Here is a 26,483-nt window from a genome sequence, read left to right as displayed (position 1 = left end):
GGCGATACCCCATATGTGGCCCTAAACTGTTGCCTTGAAATACGACAGGGCTCCAAAGTGAGAGCGCCATGCGCATTTGAGGCCTAAATTAGGGATTTGCATAGGGGTGGACATGGGGGTATTCTACACCAGTGATTCTCAAACAGAGTGCCTCCAGCTGTTGCTAAACTCCCAGCATGCTTGGACAGTCAATGGCTGTCCGGAAATGCTGGGAGTTTTTGTTTTGCAACAGCTGGAGGCTCCGTTTTGGAAACACTGCTGTAGGATACGTTTTTCATTTTTATTGGGGGGGAAGTGGTGGTGGTGGGGGGGGGCAGTGTACGTGTATATATGTAGTGTTTTACTCTTTATTTTATGTTAGTGTAGTGTTTTTAGGTTACATTCACACTGACGGCGGATTACACTGAGTCTCTCGCTAGGAGTTTGAGCTGCGGCTGCTGCAGCTCGAACTTGAAGCAGGGAACTCACTGTAATCCGCCGCCAGTGTGAATGTAACCTGTACATTCACATGGGAGGGGGGGGGGCAAAACTACAACTCCCAGCATGCACTGACAGAACGTGCATGCTGGGAGTTGTAGTTTTGCAACAGCTGGAGGCACACTGGTTGGAAAATACTGAGTTAGGTAATTGAACCTATTACCTAACTCTGTATTTCCCAACCAGTGTGCCTCCAGCTGTTGCAGAACTACAACTCTCAGCATGTACTGATTGCCAAAGGGAATGCTGGGAGATGTAGTTATGCAACAGCTGGAGGCACGCAAGTACAATTCCCAGCATGCCGAGACAGCCATTTGCTGTTCCTGAATGCTGGGAGTTGTAGTTTTGCAAGATTTAGAGGGGTTCAGGCTGGAGATCACTGACAGTGGTCTCTAAACTGTGGCCCTCCAGATGTTGCAAAACTACAAATCTCAGCATGCTAAGACAGCAAACTGCTGTCTGGGCATGCTGGGAGTTGTAGTTTTGTAATATCTGGAGGGCTACAGTTTAGAGACCACTGTCAGTGATCTCCAGCCTGAACCCCTTTAAATCTTGCAAAACTACAACTCCCAGCATGCCAACACAGCAAACAGCTGTCAAGGCATGGTGGGAGTTGTAGTTTTGCAACATCTGGAGGGCAACAGTTTAGAGACCACTCTCTAAACTGTCGCCCTGCAGCTGTTGCTAGGCAACAGACTCCCGGACACGCGGCGCCAAACTCACCTCCACCGCCGCCGTGATCACAGCCGCCGCCGGGTAAGTGACCGCCGCTGCCGCCGCCGCCGCTACTACACGGTTCCCCCCGCTGTGCCCGGACACCGATGGGTGGGCATAGCGGAGGGGAACCGAACTTTAACCCCCCGCCCCCAGTCTGCTATTGGTTGGTCGCTCGGCCGATCAATAGCAGGGATAGGAGGGGTGGCAACCCTGCCACCTCGCTCCTATCTCTTCAAGGGGGATCGAGGGTGTCTTGGACACCCTCGATCCCCCTTATTTTATCGCGGAGCCGCCGTTGATGGGCAGGGGGAGAGCGCTCCCCCTGCAAACACCATAGATGCCGTGATCAGAACTGATCACGGCATCTATGGGGTTAATGCTGCCGGGACCGGCGCGATCGCGGCCCCGGCAGCTGCGGTGGGACTCCGGCTGTGATTGACAGCTGAGTCCCACCCGCGATCTCCTGCGCTGCCCGCGGCAGAGCAGGAGATCGCTTGGACGTATGCATACGTCCATTTGCGCGAACGTGTAATTCGCCTGGACGTATGCATACGTCCAATAGCGGGAAGGGGTTAAAATGGGGGTGTATGGATACGCCCACCGTCCTTAACAGGTTAAGGGGTTAAAGCTCTGTCTATTGTCATATTCCATATAACAAGTAATAAAATAGTGTACTTATAATTACTATGTATAGTGTTATCTCAGTGACTAACATAGTCACAGAAGACCCTTGTGCTAGAATTGTAGGCTTTTGGAACTGTATCTTTGTAACTAGTTGCTTGTTAGTTTACAACTGAGGTCTGTTCAGTGTCACTATTGTCTTACTTTACACTTAATTGTATGTGATTATGTTTGGAGTACACAGTGTAGCCCTGTTTTATTGTTCGATCTACAGGAGGTCTGGCTTTGAAATCGACTTGTTGCAATGTTAGAATGCTTTGGCAAGGACAAATCACTAGTCAGACCAGTGTACAAAAAAGATATAGTGGAGCTGGAGAGGGTTCAAGGATGGCTAACCAAAGTAATACGGGGAATGGCAGAAAGATAATCAGAATTAGGTTTTAGTTTAGAAAAAAGAAGGCTTAGGTGAGACCTAATAACTATGTATAAATATATCAGGGGGCCGTACAGTGATCTCTCCCATGATCTATTTATACCCAGGACTGTATCTATAACAAGGGGGCATCCTCTACGTCTAGAGGAAAGAAGGTTTCTACACCAGCACAGACGGGGGTTCTTTACTGTAAGAGCAGTGAGACTGTGGAATTCTCTCCCGGAGGAGGTGGTCATCGTGAACTCTGCAAAAGAGTTCAAAAGGGGCTGGATGCATTTTTATAGAGTTATAGCATTGCTGGTTATGGATTCTAGATTTATAGGGACAGAACATTGATCCAGGGATTTATTCTGACTGCCATATTTGGAGTCGGGAAGGAATTTTTACCTCTAGTATAGTTTTACCTCTAGTATAGTTTTTTCAACCTTATGAACTATGTTACTATGTATGTAACATGAGCTGGGAGTATTATGAGATGACAGCCAAAAAGGAAGTACAAATACTGGCATATTCCTTATTAGGGAGTTTGTTGTGAGGTAAAAGTGAAAAGTGCTGTTGGCCTGTGTAGTGAAAAGTGGGCTTGAGCCTTGGGCATCAGGTGTGTGTTTGTCCTTCTGGCTACATGTGTCTTTGTCTCCATAGCCTTAGAATACTCCCCAGACCAAGTCTGCCTGGTAGGAATAACATGTATTGGGAAAATGCCAAACGGTAAAGTGCTTTAGCTTGGGGGCTGAGGATGACTCCCTATTTCTGGTGGGGCAGTAGATAGCTTCAGTGGGATTTGGTTGTTTTGTGAACCTGTAGAGTGGTTTGGTTAATTAGGCCCTCGGCCAGGGTTGTGGGCCTGGACAGGGGAATGGGTAGTAGCATTTCAGGGAATGAGGTGCCAGTACCAACAGCAGTGGAAAACAGTGTGAAAGATGTCCAGCAACTACAGAGTTCCGTAACAGAAACTTGTCCTTTATTGGAGCATGATAAAAGTAAAATCACACAGCCAAATGGAGCAACAGAACAGGTCTAACATATTTCACAGTGTAGATTTAATCATAGACCATAAAACATATTTTTTTAACCTCTTAACAACGCAGGACGTATATTTACGTCCTGCGCCGGCTCCCGCGATATGAAGCGGGATCGCGCCGCGATCCCGCATCATATCGCGTGGGTCCCGGCGCTAATCAACGGCCGGGACCCGTGGCTAATACCACACATCGCCGATCGCGGCGATGTCCGGTATTAACCCTTTAGAAGCGGCGGTCAAAGCTGACCGCCGCTTCTAAAGTGAAACTGAAAGTATCCCGGCTGCTCAGTCGGGCTGTTCGGGACCGCCGCGGTGAAATCGCGGCGTCCCGAACAGCTGATCGGACACCGGGAGGGCTCTTACCTGCCTCCCTGGTGTCCGATCGACGAATGACTGCTCCGTGCCTGAGATCCAGGCAGGAGCAGTCAAGCGTCGATAATGCTGATCACAGGCGTGTTAATACACGCCTGTGATCAGGATGAAAGATCAGTGTGTGCAGTGTTATAGGTCCCTATGGGACCTATAACACTGCAAAAAAAAGTTAAAAAAAAGTGTTAATAAAGGTCATTTAACCCCTTCCCTAATACAAGTTTGAATCACCCCCCTTTTCCCATAAGAAAAATAAAACAGTGTAAAAAAAAAAATAAAAATAAACATATGTGGTATCGCCACGTGTGTAAATGTCCGAACTATAAAAATATATCATTAATTAAGCCGTACGGTCAATGGCGTACGCGCAAAAAAATTCCAAAGTCCAAAAAAGCGTATTTTGGTAACTTTTTATAACATTAAAAAATGAATAAAAAGTGATCAAAAAGTCAGATCAAAACAAAAATCATACCAATAAAAACTTCAGATCACGCCGCAAAAAATGAGTCCTCATACCGCCCCGTACGTGGAAAAATAAAAAAGTTATAGGGGTCAGAAGATGACATTTTTAAACGTATAAATTTTCCTGCATGTAGTTATGATTTTTTCCAGAAGTGCGACAAAATCAAACCTATATAAGTAGGGTATCATTTTAACCGTATGGACCTACAGAATAATGATAAGGTGTAATTTTTACCGAAATATGCACTGCGTAGAAACGGAAGCCCCCAAAAGTTACAAAATGGCGTTTTTTTTTCGATTTTGTCGCACAATGATTTTTTTTTCCGTTTCGCCGTGCATTTTTGGGTAAAATGACTAATGTCACTGCAAAGTAGAATTGGCGACGCAAAAAATAAGCCATAATATGGATTTTTAGGTGGAAAATTGAAAGGGTTATGATTTTTTAAAGGTAAGGAGGAAAAAACGAAAGTGCAAAAACGGAAAAACCCTGAGTCCTTAAGGGGTTAAAAAGGCAGTTTAACCTGTTGTGGACGGAGGGCGTAGCTGTACGCCCTACGCCCACTCCCTTTCTATATGACCATGTCATAGCGGGTCAGGCCGGGACCCGTGGCTAAAATGAAAGTAAACTGCTTCCGGCTAGCTCAGTGGGCTGTTCAGTATCGCCGCGGTGAAATCGCTGCATCACGAACAGGTGTAGGACAGCCGGAGCGTCCCCTACCTTCCTCCTAGATGTCCGATCACCGAATGACTGCTCAGTGCCTGAGATCCAGGCATGAGCAGTCAAGCAGCATAATCATTGATCAACGGTTTCCTATGAGAAACCATTGATCAATGTAAAAGATCAGTGTGTGCAGTGTTATAGCCCCCTATGGGAGCTATAACATTGCAAAAAAAAAATGTGAATAAAGATCATTTAACCCCTTCCCCAATAAAAGTTTTAATCACCCCCCTTTTCCCATAAAAAAAACACCACAGTGTAAATAAAAATAAGCATATGTGGTATCACCGCGTGCAAAAATGTCCAAATTATAAAAATATATAATTAATGAAACCGCAATGAAAATCCCAAAGTCCAAAATAGCATATTTTTGGTGACTTTTTATATAATGAAAGAAATTAATAAAAAGGCGATCAAAAAGTCGGATCAATACATAATTGGTACCGCTTAATACTTCAGATCACAGTGCAAACAATGAGCCCTCATACCGCCCCATTCGCAGAAAAATACAAAAGTTATAGGGGTCAGAAGATCAATTTTTAAAGGTATACATGATTTTTTCCAGAAGTACGACAAAATCAAACCTATATAAGTAGGGTATCATTTTAATCGTATGGACCTACAGAATAAAGATAAGGTGTCATTTTTACCGAAAAATGTACTACGTAGAAACGGAAGCCCCCAAAATTTACAAAATGGCATTTCTTCAATTTTGTCGCACAATTATTTTTTTTTCCCGTTTCGCCGTAGATTTTTGGGTAAAATTACTGATGTGATTACAAATTAGAATTGGTGGTGCAAAAAATAAGTCATCATATGGTTTTTTAGGTATATAAATGCAAAAAAAAAAACAAGGACAGAGCATGTAAGACCCCTTAATAATGATAATGGGGAGGTTGTCAGAGGCGATAAAGAGATAGCAGAGCTACTGAATGGGTTCTTTAGTTCTGTATATACTAAGGAAGAAGGAGGAGCTAACATTGGACAGGTAAGTGCTGGTAACACATCATGTAATGTACTGAACTGGCTCAATGTAGAAATGGTACAAGGTAAGTAAGTAATATCTGTACCCCTGTTCATGATATTTAGAAATTCACTGGTGTCTGATATAGTGCCAAGGGACTGGCGCAAGGCGAATGTGGTGCCAATCTCCAAAAAGGGCTCTAGGTCTTCCCCAGGAAATTATAGACGGGTAAGTCTAACGTGCATTGTGGGTAAATTGTTTGAAGGATTTATAAGGGATTACATACAGGAATACATAGGGGATAATTGTATTATAAGTGATAGCCAGTATGAGTTTACTAAGGACAGAAGTTGTCAAACCAACCTAATTTGCTTTTATGAAGAGGTGAGTAGAAGCCTTGACAGAGGAATGGCTGTGGATATAGTGTTTCTGGATTTTGCTAAAGCGTTTGATACTGTCCCTCACAGACGTCTGACAGGTAAGTTAAGGTCTTTGGGTTTGGAAACTTTAGTTTGTAACTGGATTGAACACTGGCTCATGGATCGTACCCAGAGAGTGGTGGTCAATGATTCGTACTCTGATTGGTCCCCGGTAATTAGTGGTGTACCCCAAGGTTCAGTACTGGGCCTGCTGCTGTTTAATTTATTTATCAATGATATACAGGATGGTATTAACAGTTCTGTTTCTATCTTTGCAGATGACACCAAGCTTTGTAGCACAGTACAGTCTATAGAGGATGTGCATAAGTTACAAGATGACTTGGATAGACTAAGTGTCTGGGCATCCACTTGGCAAATGAGGTTCAATGTGGATAAATGTAAAGTTATGCATCTGGGTACTAATAACCTGCATGCATCGTATGTCTTAGGGGGGATTAAACTGGCAGAGTCACTGGTAGAGAAGGATCTGGGTGTACTTGTAGATCACAGACTACAGAATAGCATGCAATGTCAGGCTGCTGCTTCCAAAGCCAGCAGGATATTGTCATGTATCAAAAGAGGCATGGACTCAAGGGACAGGGACATAATACTCCCCCTTTATAAAGCATTGGTACGGCCTCACCTGGAATATGCTGTTCAGTTTTGGTCGCCTGTCCATAAAAGGGACACTGTGGAGCTGGAAAGGGAGCAGAGACGCGCGACTAAACTAATATGGGGCATGGAACATCTTAGCTATGAGGAGCGATTAAAGGAGTTACAATTGTTTAGTCTTGAGAAGAGACGTTTAAGGGGGGATAAGATAAATGTATATAAGTATATTAATGGCCCATACAAAAAATATGGAGAAAAACTGTTCCAGGTTAAATAACCCCAAAGGACGAGGGGGCACTCCCTCCATCTGAAGAAGAAAAGGTTTAATCTGAAGGAGAGACACACCTTCTTTACCATAAAAACTGTGAACTTATGGAACAGTCTACCTCAGGAACTGGTCACAGCAGGAAAAATTAACAGCTTTAAAACAGGGTTAGACACATTCCTGGAAGAAAATAACATTAATGCTTTTGAAGAAATATAAAATCCCATCCCTTCCCCAATATCGCGCCACACCCCCACCCTTCAATTCCCTGGTTGAACTTGATGGACGTATGTCTTTTTTCAACCGTACTAACTATGTAACTATGATTTTTAAAAGGTAAGGAGGAAAAAATGAAAGTGCAAAAATTGAAAAAAAACCTCCATCCCCAAGGGGTTAAGAACCCTTCTCCCAATCATGAGTCTCAGATGTGTCAGACAGAAACATGGATAGAACAGAACGGCCCATCACTGAGCCAAGGAAGAATCATCTGATCTGGTGAAAGATAGCACAGCAGGTGAGCAAATACACAATGCTAACAAGAAAATAATAACCCCATCTAGGGCAGAGTAAGTACTAGGAATAGGTTGTATTCACACATATGCTCTGATATGTACACAAAATCATGTAATACAGTAAGTTAAAATAAAAACACAGTTATACAGCGTAGCCAAAACAGGTGTCACAAAAATTGTACACATATACAAAAAGTACAGAAAATAATAATTAAACGCTCACCACAAAGTAAAGAGATATATGGTATGGAAGATAAAGTACACCTATGCTACTACTGAAGTGGAAAATCTGCAACAAATCTGCAACAAAATCTGTATGAATTGGTGCAAATCTCTCTGCTGTTCTTGGTGCAGAAATGCTGTGGATTTTCTGCAAGAGAACATTCATATCATTTCTGCTACCTGTGTCCATACTCATAATACACTACTTTTGACTCATTATTTATAAAATGTGAGCAGAAACTTACCAGTAATGGAAGCCAGCAGACACTAGCAATTATCATGATTCCAACCAGCTGGACCATCATTTCTACTTCACTGTCTCGTCGTCTTTGGACAGACTCACGGTCATGATATACTCTGCAAAGGGTCACAACGCTGATTGTATTCAAAATAAAAGAGAGGCAGACAGAAAAGATACCGATGAAGGAAAAGATCAATCCAAAGGCTTTATTCTTCAGGTCCTGTAGCAAAGTTAGGAAACACCAGGATTTGGGGTATTGTAAGGTGTAACTCCCAATACCCATTATGGGAAATAAAGCTAATAGGAAAGCAAAACACCAAACCATGACCACAATACAGTATGCTCTCTTTTTCGAAATATTGGCAGAATGGGAAAATGGTTTAGTTATGCCAAAAAACCTCTCTGCAGCCATGGATGCACCTAGCAAAAGGGGGCATTGTCCATAAAAAACCATAGAAAGTCCAAAAAAGTTACAGAGATAACAGTTTTGATCAAGAATCTGCCAGTTAAACTGAGTTATATGGTAAGAGACCACAATAGTACCAGTTACTAATAGCCCGGTGAAGTCTGTGATGACCAAACCTCCGAGAAAGATTAAAAAGGAAGACCTTGATCGACTTCGAGTTTTCTTAGATGCACTAACCAGGACACAAAAAGCAAAAAGGTTAGAGGAAAGGCCAATAATGGAGAAAATGGTGGAGAACCACCAAGAGGTAATAGGCTTTTGTCCACCCACAGAAGTAGTCATATTAATATGTCGGAAGCAGGAGGCTGCAGGTGATGACAGTGTTTCTTCTATTTCCATTGTGAGGCATAGACTTGTTTCCATTCTGTTTTCAATACACATGCTCGGCTTCTCTGAGGAAGATATCTTACATAGAAAACTGGATAATAGAAATTAGGATTCCATTTTTTTATGCAGAATTAATGAATCTGTCATCTTTTCCTTGTGTATCCATTAAGTGATTCATAACCTGAAAGAGAAGACATAGTTTTTAAATGTAAATTGATGAAAAATGAAATATGGACAATCTAATCATTATGCTAAGATGTTTTTTTCTGTCTTTTTTATTTATTTATTTATTTATTTTAAACTGCACTTTTTGAGATCAAGTCAGAAGTGGATCCTGTAGGAAGGAGAAGTATAAGTTTTTCATTAATATTTCCCATTAATTTTGAATACACTTCTGCTTTGGCTTAAAAACTGCAGTGGCAGTTTAAACATGGCAGTAAAAATAACAAAAACAAAACTTGTGTGTAAACCTTGCCTAAGGGTGTTTTTAGATTGAATTGCAATGCAGGTTTAAAATCTGTATGATAATTTATGTTATGGATTCACTACACAAGTATACTGGATTTCCCTTATTTCATTCAATGGGAAAGCAAAAAAAAATCTCATTGACAAGGCTGCATGAGCAGACATACCAATCAAAACCCGCCACCACAAGGGAGGGATACGCCCACTTCCCCTGAGAGGATTTCTAACAGTGAGAGCTAATGAAAAGAGGTATTTTTTTTAAATACAAATTATGGGTGACAGAGGCATAAACATTAGATTTACATGGTCAGGATTAGGTTCTGGGTAACATATTCATTTTTTTGTGGGATCTGACAGGTACGCTTTAACCCCTTAAAGACTGAGCCCTTTTTTGCAATTCTGACCAGTGTCACTTTATGCATTAATAACTCTGGGATGCTTTCACCGATTATTCTGATTCCCAGAAAGTTTTTTCATGACATTATTCTACTTTAACACAGTGGTAAATTTTCCTCGTTACTTGCATCCTTTCTTGGTGAAAAATCCCCAAATGTCATGAAAATTTAAAAAATTTAGCATTTTACTAAGTTTGAAACTCTCTGCTTATAAGGAAAATGGATATTCCAAATAAATTATATATTGATTCACATATACAATATGTCTACTTTATGTTGGCATCATAAAGTTGACATGTTTTTACTTTTGGAAGACATTAGAGGGCTGCAAAATATAGCAACAATTTTCACATTTTTCACGAAAATTTCAAAATCAGAATTTTTCAGGGACCAGTTTAGTTATGAAATGGATTTAAAGGGGTATTCCAGGCAAAACTTTTTTTTATATATCAACTGGCTCCGGAAAGTTAAACAGATTTGTAAATTACTTCTATTAAAAAATCTTAATCCTTCCAATAGTTATTAGCTTCTGAAGTTTTCTGTCTAACTGCTCAATGATGATGTCACGTCCCGGGAGCTGTGCATGATGGGAGAATATCCCCATAGGAACTGCACAGCTCCCGGGACGTGAGTCATCAGAGAGCAGTTAGACAGAAAACAACAACTCAACTTCAGAAGCTAATAACTATTGGAAGGATTAAGATTTTTTAATAGAAGTAATTTACAAATCTGTTTAACTTTCCGGAGCCAGTTGATATATAAAAAAAAGTTTTGGCCTGGAATACCCCTTTAACCCCTTCCCGACCTATGACATACCTGTACGTCATGGGTAGCAAGGTGTTCCCGACCCATGACTGTCACGATGCCGGCTGGCAGGTAGTGGATCCTCTGTGCCAGAGAGGGATTGGCGTGGACCGTGCTAGTGGACCGGTTCTAAGCCACTACTGGTTTTCACCAGAGCCCGCCGCAAAGCGGGATGGTCTTGCTGCGGCGGTAGTGACCAGGTCGTATCCACTAGCAACGGCTCACCTCTCTGGCTGCTGAAGATAGGCGCGGTACAAGGGAGTAGGCAAAAGCAAGGTCGGACGTAGCAGAAGGTCGGGGCAGGCAGCAAGGATCGTAGTCAGGGGCAACGGCAGAAGGTCTGGAAACACAGGCAAGGAACACACAAGGAACGCTTTCACTGGCACTAAGGCAACAAGATCCGGCAAGGGAGTGCAGGGGAAGTGAGGTGATATAGGGAAGTGCACAGGTGAACACACTAATTGGGACCACTGCGCCAATCAGCGGCGCAGTGGCCCTTTAAATCGCAGAGACCCGGCGCGCGCGCGCCCTAGGGAGCGGGGCCGCGCGCGCCGGGACAGAACAGACGGAAAGCGAGTCAGGTAGGGGAGCCGGGGTGCGCATCGCGAGCCCGGCTGGCAGCGGAATCGCAGCGCCCCGGGTCAGAGGACGTGACCGGAGCGCTGCCGCGGGGAGAGAGAAGCGAGCGCTCCGGGGAGGAGCGGGGACCCGGAGCGCTCGGCGTAACAGTACCCCCCCCCTTGGGTCTCCCCCTCTTCTTAGAGCCTGAGAACCTGAGGAGCAGACTTTTGTCTAGGATGTTGTCCTCAGGTTCCCAGGATCTCTCTTCAGGACCACAACCCTCCCAGTCCACTAAAAAAAAATTTTTCCCTCTGACCTTTTTGGCAGCTAAAATTTCTTTGACCGAGAAGATGTCCGAGGAGCCAGAAACAGGAGTGGGAGGAACAGATTTGGGAGAAAAACGGTTGAGGATGAGTGGTTTGAGAAGAGAGACGTGAAAGGCATTAGGGATACGAAGAGAGGGAGGAAGAAGAAGTTTATAAGAGACAGGATTAATTTGACACAAAATTTTGAAAGGACCAAGATAGCGTGGTCCCAACTTGTAGCTAGGGACACGGAAGCGGACATATTTAGCGGAGAGCCATACCTTGTCTCCAGGGGAAAAAACGGGGGGAGCTCTTCTTTTCTTATCCGCGAACTTCTTCATGCGTGATGAAGCCTGTAAGAGAGAATTTTGGGTCTCTCTCCATATGATGGAAAGGTCACGAGAAATTTCATCCACAGCGGGCAGACCAGAGGGCAAGGGAGTAGGGAGGGGGGGAAGAGGGTGACGGCCGTACACCACGAAAAATGGGGATTTGGAGGAAGACTCAGAGACCCTGAAGTTATACGAGAATTCGGCCCATGGGAGGAGATCTGCCCAGTCATCCTGGCGGGAGGAAACAAAATGTCGCAAATAATCACCCAAGATCTGGTTAATCCTTTCTACTTGTCCATTGGACTGGGGATGATATGCAGAAGAAAAATTTAATTTAATCTTGAGTTGTTTACAGAGAGCCCTCCAGAATTTAGACACGAATTGGACGCCTCTATCCGAGACAATCTGCGTAGGCAACCCGTGAAGACGAAAAATGTGTACAAAAAATTGTTTAGCCAACTGAGGCGCAGAAGGAAGACCAGGAAGAGGGATGAAATGTGCCATTTTGGAGAATCGATCAACGACCACCCAAATAACAGTGTTGCCACGGGAAGGGGGTAAATCAGTAATAAAATCCATACCAATCAGAGACCAAGGCTGTTCGGGGACAGGCAGAGGATGAAGAAAACCAGCGGGCTTCTGGCGAGGAGTCTTATCCCGGGCACAGATAGTGCAGGCTCGCACAAAGTCCACAACATCCGTCTCCAGAGTCGGCCACCAATAGAAGCGGGAGATGAGTTGCACAGATTTCTTGATACCCGCATGACCTGCGAGATGGGAGGAGTGACCCCATTTGAGGATTCCGAGGCGTTGGCGAGGAGAAACAAAGGTCTTTCCTGGAGGAGTCTGCCTGATGGAGGCAGGAGAAGTGGAGATCAGGCAGTCAGGTGGAATGATGTGTTGCGGAGAGAGTTCAACTTCAGAGGCATCCGAGGAACGAGAGAGAGCATCGGCCCTAATGTTCTTATCGGCAGGACGAAAGTGAATCTCAAAATTAAATCGGGCAAAGAACAGAGACCACCGGGCCTGGCGAGGATTCAGCCGTTGGGCAGACTGGAGGTAGGAGAGGTTCTTGTGGTCGGTGTAGATAATAACAGGAGAACTTGATCCCTCCAGCAGATGCCTCCATTCCTCAAGTGCTAATTTAATGGCTAGAAGCTCTCGATCCCCGATGGAGTAGTTCCTCTCCGCTGGAGAGAAGGTCCTAGAGAAAAAACCACAAGTGACAGCATGCCCGGAAGAATTTTTTTGTAGAAGAACAGCTCCAGCTCCCACTGAGGAGGCATCAACCTCCAATAGGAAGGGTTTGGAAGGGTCAGGTCTGGAGAGGACGGGAGCCGAAGAAAAGGCAGACTTGAGTCGTTTAAAGGCGTCTTCTGCTTGAGGAGGCCAGGACTTGGGATCAGCATTTTTTTTGGTTAAAGCCACGATAGGAGCCACAATGGTAGAAAAATGTGGAATAAATTGCCTGTAATAATTGGCGAACCCCAAAAAGCGTTGGATAGCACGGAGTCCGGAGGGGCGTGGCCAATCTAAGACGGCAGAGAGTTTGTCTGGATCCATCTGTAGTCCCTGGCCAGAGACCAAATATCCTAGAAAAGGAAGAGATTGGCATTCAAACAGACATTTCTCAATTTTGGCATAGAGTTGGTTGTCACGAAGTCTCTGAAGAACCATACGGACATGCTGGCGGTGTTCTTCTAGATTGGCAGAAAAAATTAGGATATCGTCCAGATATACAACAACACAGGAGTATAACAGATCACGAAAAATTTCATTGACAAAGTCTTGGAAGACGGCAGGGGCGTTGCACAGTCCAAAGGGCATGACCAGATACTCAAAGTGTCCATCTCTGGTGTTAAATGCCGTTTTCCACTCGTCCCCCTCTCTGATGCGGATGAGGTTATAGGCGCCTCTTAAGTCCAATTTAGTGAAGATGTGAGCACCTTGGAGGCGATCAAAGAGTTCAGAGATGAGGGGTAAGGGGTAGCGGTTCTTAACCGTGATTTTATTAAGACCGCGGTAGTCAATGCAAGGACGTAGGGAGCCATCTTTTTTGGACACAAAGAAAAATCCGGCTCCGGCAGGAGAGGAGGATTTACGGATAAAGCCCTTTTTTAGATTCTCCTGGACGTATTCGGACATGGCAAGAGTCTCTGGGGCAGAGAGAGGATAAATTCTGCCCCGGGGTGGAGTAGTGCCCGGGAGGAGGTCGATAGGGCAATCATAAGGCCTGTGAGGAGGTAGAGTCTCAGCTTGTTTTTTGCAGAAAACATCCGCGAAGTCCATATAGGCCTTAGGGAGACCGGTTACTGGAGGAACCACAGAGTTACGGCAAGGGTTACTGGGAACCGGTTTTAGACAGTTCTTGGAACAAGAGGACCCCCAACTCTTGATCTCCCCAGTGGACCAATCCAGGGTAGGGGAATGAAGTTGAAGCCAGGGAAGTCCAAGGAGAATTTCCGAGGTGCAATTGGGGAGGACCAAAAGTTCAATCCTCTCATGATGAGATCCGATGCTCATAAGAAGGGGCTCCGTGCGGAAACGTATGGTACAGTCCAATCTTTCATTATTTACACAATTGATGTAGAGGGGTCTGGCGAGACTGGTCACCGGGATGTTGAACCTGTTGACGAGAGAGGCCAAAATAAAATTTCCTGCAGATCCTGAGTCCAAGAAGGCCACTGTAGAGAAGGAGAAGGCAGAGGCAGACATCCGCACAGGCACAGTAAGACGTGGAGAAGCAGAGTAGACATCAAGGACTGTCTCACCTTTGTGCGGAGTCAGCGTACGTCTTTCCAGGCGGGGAGGACGGATAGGACAATCTCTCAGGAAGTGTTCGGTACTAGCACAGTACAGGCAGAGGTTCTCCATACGGCGTCGTGTCCTCTCTTGAGGTGTCAGGCGAGACCGGTCGACCTGCATAGCCTCCACGGCGGGAGGCACAGGAACAGATTGCAGGGGACCAGAGGAGAGAGGAGCCGAGGAGAAGAAACGCCTCGTGCGAACAGAGTCCATATCTTGGCGGAGTTCCTGACGCCTTTCGGAAAAACGCATGTCAATGCGAGTGGCTAGGTGAATAAGTTCATGTAGATTAGCAGGAATTTCTCGTGCGGCCAGAACATCTTTAATGTTGCTGGATAGGCCTTTTTTGAAGGTCGCGCAGAGGGCCTCATTATTCCAGGACAATTCTGAAGCAAGAGTACGGAATTGTACGGCATACTCGCCAACGGAAGAATTACCCTGGACCAGGTTCAACAGGGCAGTCTCAGCAGAAGAGGCTCGGGCAGGTTCCTCAAAGACACTTCGGATTTCCGAGAAGAAGGAGTGTACAGAGGCAGTGACGGGGTCATTGCGGTCCCAGAGCGGTGTGGCCCATGACAGGGCTTTTCCGGACAGAAGGCTGACTACGAAAGCCACCTTAGACCTTTCAGTGGGGAACAGGTCCGACATCATCTCCAGATGCAGGGAACATTGGGAAAGAAAGCCACGGCAAAACTTAGAGTCCCCATCAAATTTATCCGGCAAGGATAAGCGTATCCCAGGAGCGGCCACTCGCTGCGGAGGAGGTGCAGGAGCTGGCGGAGGAGATGACTGCTGAAGCTGTGGTAGTAACTGTTGTAGCATAACGGTCAGTTGAGACAGCTGTTGGCCTTGTTGCGCTATCTGTTGTGACTGCTGGGCGACCACCGTGGTGAGGTCAGCGACAACTGGCAGAGGAACTTCAGCGGGATCCATGGCCGGATCTACTGTCACGATGCCGGCTGGCAGGTAGTGGATCCTCTGTGCCAGAGAGGGATTGGCGTGGACCGTGCTAGTGGACCAGTTCTAAGCCACTACTGGTTTTCACCAGAGCCCGCCGCAAAGCGGGATGGTCTTGCTGCGGCGGTAGTGACCAGGTCGTATCCACTAGCAACGGCTCACCTCTCTGGCTGCTGAAGATAGGCGCGGTACAAGGGAGTAGGCAAAAGCAAGGTCGGACGTAGCAGAAGGTCGGGGCAGGCAGCAAGGATCGTAGTCAGGGGCAACGGCAGAAGGTCTGGAAACACAGGCAAGGAACACACAAGGAACGCTTTCACTGGCACTAAGGCAACAAGATCCGGCAAGGGAGTGCAGGGGAAGTGAGGTGATATAGGGAAGTGCACAGGTGAACACACTGTTACGCCTAGCGCTCCGGGTCCCCGCTCCTCCCCGGAGCGCGTACGGCGTCTCTCTCTCCGCAGCGCCCCGGTCGGTCCCGCTGACCGGGAGCGCTGTCCTGTCATGGCCGTTGGGGATGCGATTCGCACAGCGGGACGCGCCCGCTCGCGAATCGCATCCCAGGTCTCATACCCGTTCCCGTCTCCTGCGGTCATCTGCTGGCGCGCGCGGCTCCGCTCTCTAGGGCGCGCGCGCGCCAGCTCCCTGAGACTTAAAGGGCCAGTGCACCAATGATTGGTGCCTGGCCCAATTAGCTTAATTGGTTCCCACCTGTTCCCTGGCTATATCTAGTCTCCTCCCTTGCACTCCCTTGCCGGATCTTGTTGCCTTTGTGCCTAGTGAAAGCGTTTTGTGTGCTTAAAGCCTGTGTACCAGAACTTCTGCTATCTCCCCTGACTACGAACCTTGCTGCCTGCCCCGACCTTCTGCTACGTCCGACCTTGCTTCTGTCTACTCCCTTGTACCGCGCCTATCTTCAGCAGTCAGAGAGGTGAGCCGTTGCTAGTGGATACGACCTGGTCACTACCGCCGCAGCAAGACCATCCCGCTTTGCGGCGGGCTCTGGTGAAAACCTGTAGTGGCTTAGAACCGGTCCACTAGCACGGTCCTCGCCATCCCTCTCTGGCACAGAGGATCCACTACCTGCCAGCCGGCATCGTGACAGTAGATCCGGCCATGGATCCCGCTGAAGTTCCTCTGCCAGCTGCCGCCGACCTCCCTACATTGGTCGCCCGACAAGAGCACCAGCTGTCGTACTTGACCACCATGACACAGCAACTCCAGTCGCAGCTACAGCAGCTTCAGTCTCAGCTACAGCAGCAACAACCATCTCCTCCGCCAGCTCCTGCACCCCTTCCGCAGCGAGTGGCCACTCCTAGCCTCCGCCTGTCTTTGCCGGACAAATTTAATGGGGACTCTAAGTTTTGCCGTGGCTTTCTTTCGCAATGTTCTCTGCACTTGGAGATGATGTCGGACCAGTTTCCTACTGAAAGGTCTAAGGTGGCTTTCGTAGTCAGCCTTCTGTCTGGAAAAGCCCTGTCATGGGCCACACCGCTCTGGGACCGCAATGACCCCGTCACTGCCTCTGTACACTCCTTCTTCTCGGAAATTCGTAGTGTCTTTGAGGAACCTGCCCGAGCCTCTTCTGCTGAGACTGCCCTGCTGAACCTGGTCCAGGGTAATTCCTCCGTTGGCGAGTACGCCATACAATTCCGTACTCTTGCTTCTGAACTATCCTGGAATAATGAGGCTCTCTGCGCGACCTTTAAAAAAGGCCTATCCAGCAACATTAAAGATGTTCTGGCCGCACGAGAGACTCCTGCTAGCCTGCATGAACTCATTCATCTAGCCACTCGCATTGACATGCGTTTTTCTGAGAGGCATCAAGAGCTCCGCCAGGAAAAAGACTTAGATCTCTGGACACCTCTCCCACAGTCTCCACTGCAATCTGCGCCTAGGCCTCCCGCCGAGGAGGCCATGCAAGTGGATCGGTCTCGCCTGACCCTGGAAGAGAGGAATCGCCGTAAGGAGGAGAATCTTTGTCTGTACTGTGCCAGTACTGAACATTTTTTGGTGGATTGCCCAATCCGTCCTCCACGCCTGGGAAACGCACGCTCGCACTCAGCTCTCGTGGGTGTGGCGTCTCTTGATGCTAAGTCGGCTTCTCCACGTCTCACGGTGCCTGTTCGGATTTCTACTTCAGCCAGCTCTCCCTTCTCAGCCGTGGCCTGCCTGGACTCTGGAGCTTCTGGGAATTTTATTCGGGAGTCCTTAGTGAATAAATTCCGCATTCCGGTGACCCGTCTTGTCAAGCCACTCCACATTTCCGCGGTCAACGGAGCCAGGTTGGATTGCACCGTGCGTTACCGCACGGAGCCCCTCCTAATGTGCATCGGACCTCACCACGAGAAAATTGAATTTTTTGTCCTTCCTAATTGCACTTCCGAAATTCTCCTTGGACTACCCTGGCTTCAACACCATTCCCCAACCCTGGATTGGTCCACTGGGGAGATCAAGAGTTGGGATCCCTCTTGTTCCAAGGACTGCCTTAAACCGGTTCCCAGTACTCCCTGCCGTGACCCTGTGGTTCCTCCTGTACCCGGTCCCCCTAAGGTCGTTAGGGACTCTGCCTGCCACAGGAAATGCCTCTCCCCCCCTCCCAGTTCCATCAGGCAAGCCTCTGTGTCCTCTCATGGCCCTCGTCCTGGTGTCACACTGCCCCGTGCCAAGTCTCGCCCTCTGCCCTCCCTCCCCATTCCTACTCCTGCTGTTCTGCCTGCCGTTGAGGAATCCCTCCATCCTTTCCCGGTGCCCTCATCCCAGGGGAGGCAGTTACCGGACAAAGAGAAGGGGAGACCTAAGGGGGGGGGTACTGTTACGCCTAGCGCTCCGGGTCCCCGCTCCTCCCCGGAGCGCGTACGGCGTCTCTCTCTCCGCAGCGCCCCGGTCGGTCCCGCTGACCGGGAGCGCTGTCCTGTCATGGCCGTTGGGGATGCGATTCGCACAGCGGGACGCGCCCGCTCGCGAATCGCATCCCAGGTCTCATACCCGTTCCCGTCTCCTGCGGTCATCTGCTGGCGCGCGCGGCTCCGCTCTCTAGGGCGCGCGCGCGCCAGCTCCCTGAGACTTAAAGGGCCAGTGCACCAATGATTGGTGCCTGGCCCAATTAGCTTAATTGGTTCCCACCTGTTCCCTGGCTATATCTAGTCTCCTCCCTTGCACTCCCTTGCCGGATCTTGTTGCCTTTGTGCCTAGTGAAAGCGTTTTGTGTGTTTAAAGCCTGTGTACCAGAACTTCTGCTATCTCCCCTGACTACGAACCTTGCTGCCTGCCCCGACCTTCTGCTACGTCCGACCTTGCTTCTGTCTACTCCCTTGTACCGCGCCTATCTTCAGCAGTCAGAGAGGTGAGCCGTTGCTAGTGGATACGACCTGGTCACTACCGCCGCAGCAAGACCATCCCGCTTTGCGGCGGGCTCTGGTGAAAACCTGTAGTGGCTTAGAACCGGTCCACTAGCACGGTCCTCGCCATCCCTCTCTGGCACAGAGGATCCACTACCTGCCAGCCGGCATTGTGACACACACTAATTGGGACCACTGCGCCAATCAGCGGCGCAGTGGCCCTTTAAATCGCAGAGACCCGGCGCGCGCGCGCCCTAGGAAGCGGGGCCGCGCGCGCCGGGACAGAACAGACGGAGAGCGAGTCAGGTAGGGGAGCCGGGGTGCGCATCGCGAGCGGGCGCTACCCGCATCGCGAATCGCATCCCGGCTGGCAGCGGAATCGCAGCGCCCCGGGTCAGAGGACGTGACCGGAGCGCTGCCGCGGGGAGAGAGAAGCGAGCGCTCCGGGGAGGAGCGGGGACCCGGAGCGCTCGGCGTAACAATGACATACAGGTACATCATGAACATTTTTGCCGCTACTCGCGGCATCCCGCAGCGCCCGGAAAGATGGTGGCTATCACTGATAGCCAGCCATCTTACCATGCGACCACGGGGGGTTTCATCCCCCACCCCCCCCCAGCGATCGCTGCTATCAGCTGGTCAAATCTGACTAGCTGATAGCAGCGTTTCGCTATGAAAATACTTAGCAGCGCGGTGTGTGAGTCCCGATCACGGGGATCGGGACACACACCGCTCTGCTAAGTGTCCCTGACCCGTCCCTCGGCGTCATTTACCCGTCCGAGCGGTGTCCCGAGCGGTCCCAGCGCGAGCGACGTCCTCCATGCGGAGGCACACTAGTTGGGAAACATTGTCCGTTTCCAAAGGGCATGCTCGGAGTTTCCAACAGCTGGATGTTTGCCCCCTCCCCCCAATGTGAATGTACAGGGTACACTCACATGGGCGGAGGTTTACAGTGAGTGCTGCAAGTTTGAGATGGCGCAAATTTTGCGCTGCAGCTCAAACTCCCAGCGGCAAACTTGCTGTGCACCTCTGCCCATGTGACTGTACCCTAAAAACACTACACTACACTAACACTAACCTAAAATAAAAAGTAAAAAATACTACATATACACATACCCCTACACAGCCCCCCTCCCCAAAAAAATGAAAAACATCTGGTACGCTACTGCTTCCAAAACGGAGCCTCCAGCTGTTTCAAAATAACTCCCAGTATTGCCGGTCAGCCATTGACTGTCCAGGCATGCTGGGAGTTTTGCAACAGCTGGAGGCACCCTGTTTGGGAATCATTGGCATAGAATACCCATATGTCCACCCCTATGCAAATCCCTAATTCAGGCCTCAAATTTCTCACTTTGGAGCCCTGTCATATTTCAGGGCAACAGTTTTGGGACACATATGGGGTATCGCCGTACTCGGGAGAAATTGCCTTACAAATTTTGGGGGGCTTTTTCTTCTTTAACCCCTTATGAAAAGGTGAAGTTGGGGTCTACACCAGCATGTTAGTGTAAAAAAATTAATTTTTTACACTGACATGCTGGTGTTGCCCTATACTTTTCATTTTCACAAGAGGTAAAAGGGAAAAAAGACCCTCTAAATTTGTAATTCAATTTCTCCCGAGTACGGAGATACCCCATATGTGGGCGCAAAGTGCTCTGGGGGCGCACAACAAGGCCCAGAAGGGAGAGTGCACCATGTACATTTGAGGCGATTTGCACAGGGGTGGCTGATTATTACAGCAGTTCTGACAAACGCAAAACAATAAATATCCATATGTGACCCCATTTTGGAAACTACACCCCTCACGGAATGTAATAAGGGGTGCAGTGAGCATTTACACCCCACTGGTGTATGACAGATTTTTGGAACAGTGGTCTGTGAAAATGAAAAAAAAAATTTTTCATTTGCACAGTCCACTGTTTCAAATATCTGTCAAACGCCAGTGGGGTGTAAATGCTCACTGTACCCCTTATTAAATTCCATGAGGGGTGTAGTTTCCAAAATGAGGTCACATGTGGGGGGTCCACTGTTCTGGCACCATAGGGGCTTCCTAAATGGGACATGCCCCCCAAAAACCCTTTCAGAAAAACTCAATCTCCAAAATCCCATTGTCGCTCCCTCCCTTCTGAGCACATGGCATACAGTTTTGGAAACTACACCCCTCAAGGAACGTAAAAAGGGATACAGTGAGCCTTAACACCCCACATGTGTTTCAACTTTTCGTTAAAGTCTTGTGTGTAAATGAATTTTTTTTTCACAAAAATGCAGTTTTTTCCCCAAAATTTCTCATTTTTACAAGGGGTAATAGGAGAAAATGCTTTTTGGAACACTGATGACATCACGAACACAGTGCTCTCTGCTGACATCTCTGTCCATTTTTAGCAACCATGCATAGCAGATGCATGCTAAGGGCAGCATGGTGGCTCAGTGGTTAGCACTGCTACCTTGCAGTGCTGGGGACTCGGGTTCAAATCCCACTAAGGACAACAATAAATAAAGTGTTATTATTATAATAACATCAGCAGAGAGAACTGTGGTCGTGATGTCATCAGAGAGAATTCCAAAAAGAAAAGAATTTCCTCTATAGTATTCAGCAACTAATAAGTACAGGAAGGATTAAGATTTTTTAATAGAAGTAATTTACAAATATGTTTAACTTTCTGCCACCAGTTGATTTAAAAGAAAAAAGGTTTTCACTGGAGTACCCCTTTAACACCCACATGTGTTTGACAGCTTTTCGTTAAAGTCGGATGTGTAAATGGCCAAAAATATGTTTTCACTAAAATGCTGGTTTTCCCCCAAATTTAACATTTTTACAAGGGGTAATAGGAGAAAATGCCCCCAAAATGTGTAACCCCATTTCTTCTGAGTATGGAAATTCCCCATGTGTGGACGTCAAGTGCTCTGCTTCCGCACTCCAATGCTCAGAAGAAAAGGAGTCACATTGGGCTTTCGGAGAGTGAATTTGTTTGGAATGGAAGTCGGGGGCCTTGAGCATTTACAAAGCCCCCTGTGGTGCCAGAACAGTGGACCCCCCCCCACATGTGACCCCATTTTGGAAACTACACCCCTCACAGAATTTAATAAGGGGTGCAGTGAGCATTTACACCCCACTGGCGTTTGACAGATCTTTGGAACAGTGAGCTGTGCAAATGAAAATTTTTTCATTTTGACGGACCACTGTTCCAAAAATCTGTCAGACACCTGAAGGGCATAAATGCTCACTGCACCCCTTATTACATTCCATGAGGGGTGTAGTTTCCAAAATGGGGTCACATGTGGGGGGGGGGTGTGCACTGTTCTGGCACCATGGAGGCTTTATAAACACACATGGCCTTCAATTCCAGACAAATTTTCTCTCTAAAAGCCCAATGGCGCTCCTTCTCTTCTGAGCATTGTAGTGCACCCGCAGAGCACTTTACATCCACATATGGGGTATGTTCTTACTCAGAAGAAATGGGGCTACACATTTTGGGGGGCTTTTTTTCCTATTTTCCCTTGTGAAAATGAAAAAATATGGGTAAAAATGTTTTTGGAATTTTCCCATCCAACTTTAATGAAAATGCGTCAAACACCTGTGGGGTGTTAAGGCTCACTATACCCCTTGTTATTTTCCATGAGGAGTGTAGTTTTCAAAATGGGGTCACACATTTTTTTTTTGCATTTATGTCAGAACCACTGTAAAATCAGCCACCCCTTTGCAAATCACCAATTTAGGCCTCAAATGTAAATGGGGCGCTCTCACTCCTGAGCCCTGTTGTGCCCCCGCAGAGCATCTTACCACATATGGGGTATTTCCGTACTCAGATTTTGGGGGTCTTTTTTTTCCTTTTACCTCTTGTGAAAATAAAAAGTATGGGGCAACAACAGCATGTTAGTGTACATTTTTTTAATTTTTTTTACACTATGTGTAGAACCCAACTTTTCTTTTTCGTAAGGGGTAAAAGGAGAAAAAGTCCCCCAAAAAGTCTAACTCAATTGATCCTGAGTACAGAAATACCCCATATGTGGCCCTAAACAGTTTTCTTGAAATACAACAGGGCTCCGAAGTGAGAGAGCACCATACGCATTTGAGGACTAAATTAGGGATTGCATAGGGGTGGACATAGGGGTGTTCTACGCCAGTGATTCCCAAACAGGATGCCTCCAGCTGTTGCTAAACTCCCAGCATGCCTGGACAGTCAGTGGCTGTCTGGAAATGCTGGGAGTTGTTGTTTTGCAACAGCTGGAGGCTGCATTTTGGAAACACTGCCGTACGATACGTTTTCATTTTTATTGGGGGGTGAGACAGTGTAAGGGGGTGCATATGTAGTGTTTTATTATGTGTCAGTGTAGTGTAGTGTTTTTAGGGTACATTCACACGGGTGGGGGGTTACGGTGAGTTTCCCGCTAGGAGTTTGAGATGCAGCGGAAAATTTGCCGCAGCTCAAACTTGAAGCAGGAAATTCACTGTAAACCTGCCCGTGTGAATGTACCCTGTACATTCACAGGGGGGGGGGGGGGGGCAAACCTCCAGCTGTTTCAAAACTACAGCTCCCAGCATGCACTGACAGACCGTGCATGCTGGGAGTTGTACTTTTGCAACAGCTGGAGGCACACTGGTTGGAAAACCTTCAGTTAGGTTCTGTTACCTAACTCAGTATTTTGGGTAAACAACAGCTGGAGGTACGCAACTACAACTTCCAGCATGACAAGACAGACGTTTGCTGTTCGTGCATGCTGGGAGTTGTAGTTTTGCAAGATTTAGAGGGCCAAGGTTTAGAAACCACCGCACAATGATCTCCAAACCGTGGCCCTCCAGATGTTGCCAAACTACAAATCCCAGCATGCAGTGACAGACTGTGCATGCTGGGAGTTGTAGTTTTGCAACAGCTGGAGGCACACTGGTTGGAAAACCTTCAGTTAGGTTCTGTTACCTAACTCAGAATTTTCCAACCAGTGTGCCTCCAGCTGTTGCAAAACTACAACTCCCAGCATGTACTGATCGCCGAAGGGCTTGCTGGGAGATGTAGTTATACAACAGCTGGAGGTACGCAACTACAACTCCCAGCATGGCGAGACAGTAGTTTGCTGTGTGGGCCCCCTGGGAGTTGTAGTTTTGCAAGATCTGAAGTGCCACAGTTTAGAGACCACTGCACAGTGATCTCCAAACTGTGGCCCTCCAGATGTTGCAAAACTACAAATCCCAGCTTGCCCAGACAGCAAACTGCTGTGTGGGCATGCTGGGAGTTGTAGTTTTGCAACATCTGGAGAGCTATAGTTTAGAGACCACTGTATAGTGGTCTCCAAACTGTAGCCCTCCAGATGTTGCTAGGCAACTCACTGGCTTCCATAGTCTGCAGCACGCTGCACCAGGGAGCCAGCCGCACGTCATCGCCGCCCGCCGATCACTGCCACCGATCGTCGCCTCTGCCACCGCCGATGGTAAGTGGACCTACGGCGCCGCTCACCGTCAGTTCCCCCGTTCTGCCCGAACTACTGTGGCTGGGCAGAACCGGGGAACTGAACTTTACCCCACCCCCCTGCCCCCGATCTGCTATTGGTCGGTCGCTTCTGACCGACCAATAGCAGGGATAGGAGGGGTGGCACCCCTGCCACCTAAATCCTATCTCTTCAGGGGGTCCGGGGGTGTCTTGGACACCCCCGATCCCCCTTATTTTCCGCGTCACCAAAGACCCATATGACCAGGAATCGCCGCAGATCGCCAGTCCCCCCTGGGCAATATGCCGGGTTGCCTGCTGAATGATTTCTGGAGGCCTCCCGGTCTGGTACCCGACCAGCTAGCGGCGGGGACCGAAATTCCCACTGGCGTACCCATACGCCCTCATTCCTTAAGGACTTTAAAACGGGAGCGTATGGCATCCTTAAGGGGTTAAAGGGGTATTCCAAGAAAAATCCCCATAGTAAACCTCTAATGCTTTGGAAGGACAGTTCCTGAGACAAACAGAGGTGTCAGCAGAGAGCACTGTTGTCAGAAAGGAAAGAACAACTCAACTTCAGCAGCCGATAACTACTGGAAGGATTAAGATTTTTTTAATAGAAGTAATTTACAAATCTGTTTAACTTTCTGGATCCAGTTGATATATATATATATATATATATATATATATATATATATATATATAGTATCCAGCAACAATGCGGCACTCCAAAAATCAGTGAAAAAATGTTGGGTTTATTTCTGTCACATCAGTACAAGCTATATATATAAAGTTTTTTCCTGGAATACCCCTTTAAAGGGGAAATATGATCAATTTATTTAATCCCTTTAGGACAAAGGGCATAAATATATGCCCTGGTCACCTAATACAAATTTAAACCATGCTGTGTACAATTATAGCCTAGGCCATCTTTATGTAGAGCAACAATTTTTTTTCTTTACCATGAGGTGCCATGCATGTTGAACCACCAGTGGTCAGTATTAGAGAGCGTGAGAACAATAACACCAAATTAAAGACACTTGCTCCCCTAATACCCCAGAGACCTTTTAAAACTAACAAGTCACAGGACACTGAGGAGGTAAAATTGCCATTTGGGCCCAAGCTAGACATTTTCACTTGGGGTATACTCACGTTTGTTATACAGGCTGTACACTCACTACTGCAGAGTGTAAAGTAGGTAACAGTGTTTAATGTTGCTGTCTCCTTAAAAATTACTCAACACAGCCATTAAAGGGCTACGTGTTTTTCCGTTTTTGACTTACCCCATTTGTTTTGTTTCATTTCTATTCTTGTTGTATGGTTACTCTATTTCCGTTCTTTGTTGTCTTTTTATCCCCCACTTTGTTTTCCTATCTTTCCTATTTCCTGTTTCTTGCTGTGCTTAAAACTACAAATCCCAGCATGCCACATGCCTTGCTGGTTTGGGGCAGCTCCATATTTTTTTTTTTTTTTGTTCCTCTCTTTACCCATCTTACAATTTTCCCGGATCGGCTCCCTTGTACACAGCACACTAATATAATCAGCCCTGGTTGGGATACACTGGCATATACACACAAAAGGGACTACAACTCCCAGCATGTGTCATTCAGGAGTCTTCAGTCTGTGGTATAACACCAGCATGCTGCCTCTGTAGTCTCCTGGGGGTTGTAGTTCACTATACCTCTATAGGGCATACACCAGTGTTTTCCAACCAGGGTGCCTCCAGGTGTTGCAAAACTACTACTACCAGCATGCCCGGACAGCCAAAAGCTGTCCGGGCATGCTGGGAGTTGTAATTTTGATACAGCTGAAGACACCCTGGTTGGGAAACAACGCACTTTGTTTGTAATTTACTGAATAGGCTGGGCCAGTGTTTCCCAATCAGTGTGCCTTCAGCTGTTGCAAAACTACAACTCCCAGCATGCCCAAAGGCTGTCAGGGCATGCTGGGAGTTGTAGTTTTACATCAGCTGGAGCACACTGGTTTGGAAACACTGGTGTAACATGATGTGTATGCTGAATAGGCTAGGACAGTGTTTCCCAACCAGTGTGCCGCCAGCTGTTGCAAAACTACAACTCCCAGCATGCCCAAAGTCTGTCCAGGCATGCTGGGAGTTGTAGTTTTGCAACAGCTGGAGGCACTCTAGTTTGTAAACACTAGCATACACACACATAACAGGGACTACAACTCCCAGCATGTGTCATTCAGGAGTCTTCAGTCTGTGGTATAACACCAGCATACTGCCTCTGTAGTCTCCT

The 26,483-nt window shown here is 47.2% G+C and overlaps 1 protein-coding gene across 2 annotated transcripts in view; it reads right to left on the bottom strand.

The window, feature by feature from the left end:
- TBXA2R (thromboxane A2 receptor) overlaps nt 1–26,483 on the bottom strand; it is a 204,977-nt gene that overhangs the window by 38,742 nt on the left and 139,752 nt on the right. For both annotated transcript variants that reach the window (XM_056571039.1, XM_056571029.1), the window contains exon 2: nt 8,058–9,027. In XM_056571039.1, coding sequence (XP_056427014.1) covers nt 8,058–8,900 — 843 coding nt within the window. In that variant the 5' untranslated portion in view covers nt 8,901–9,027. The remainder of the gene's footprint in view (nt 1–8,057; nt 9,028–26,483) is intronic.

This window comes from Hyla sarda, chromosome 1 (genome assembly GCF_029499605.1).
Source record: "Hyla sarda isolate aHylSar1 chromosome 1, aHylSar1.hap1, whole genome shotgun sequence".
Classification (NCBI taxonomy): Eukaryota; Metazoa; Chordata; class Amphibia; order Anura; family Hylidae; genus Hyla; species Hyla sarda.
The sequence above is the reverse complement of the archived record's forward strand: the minus strand, read 5'-3'. Positions and strand labels throughout refer to the sequence as shown.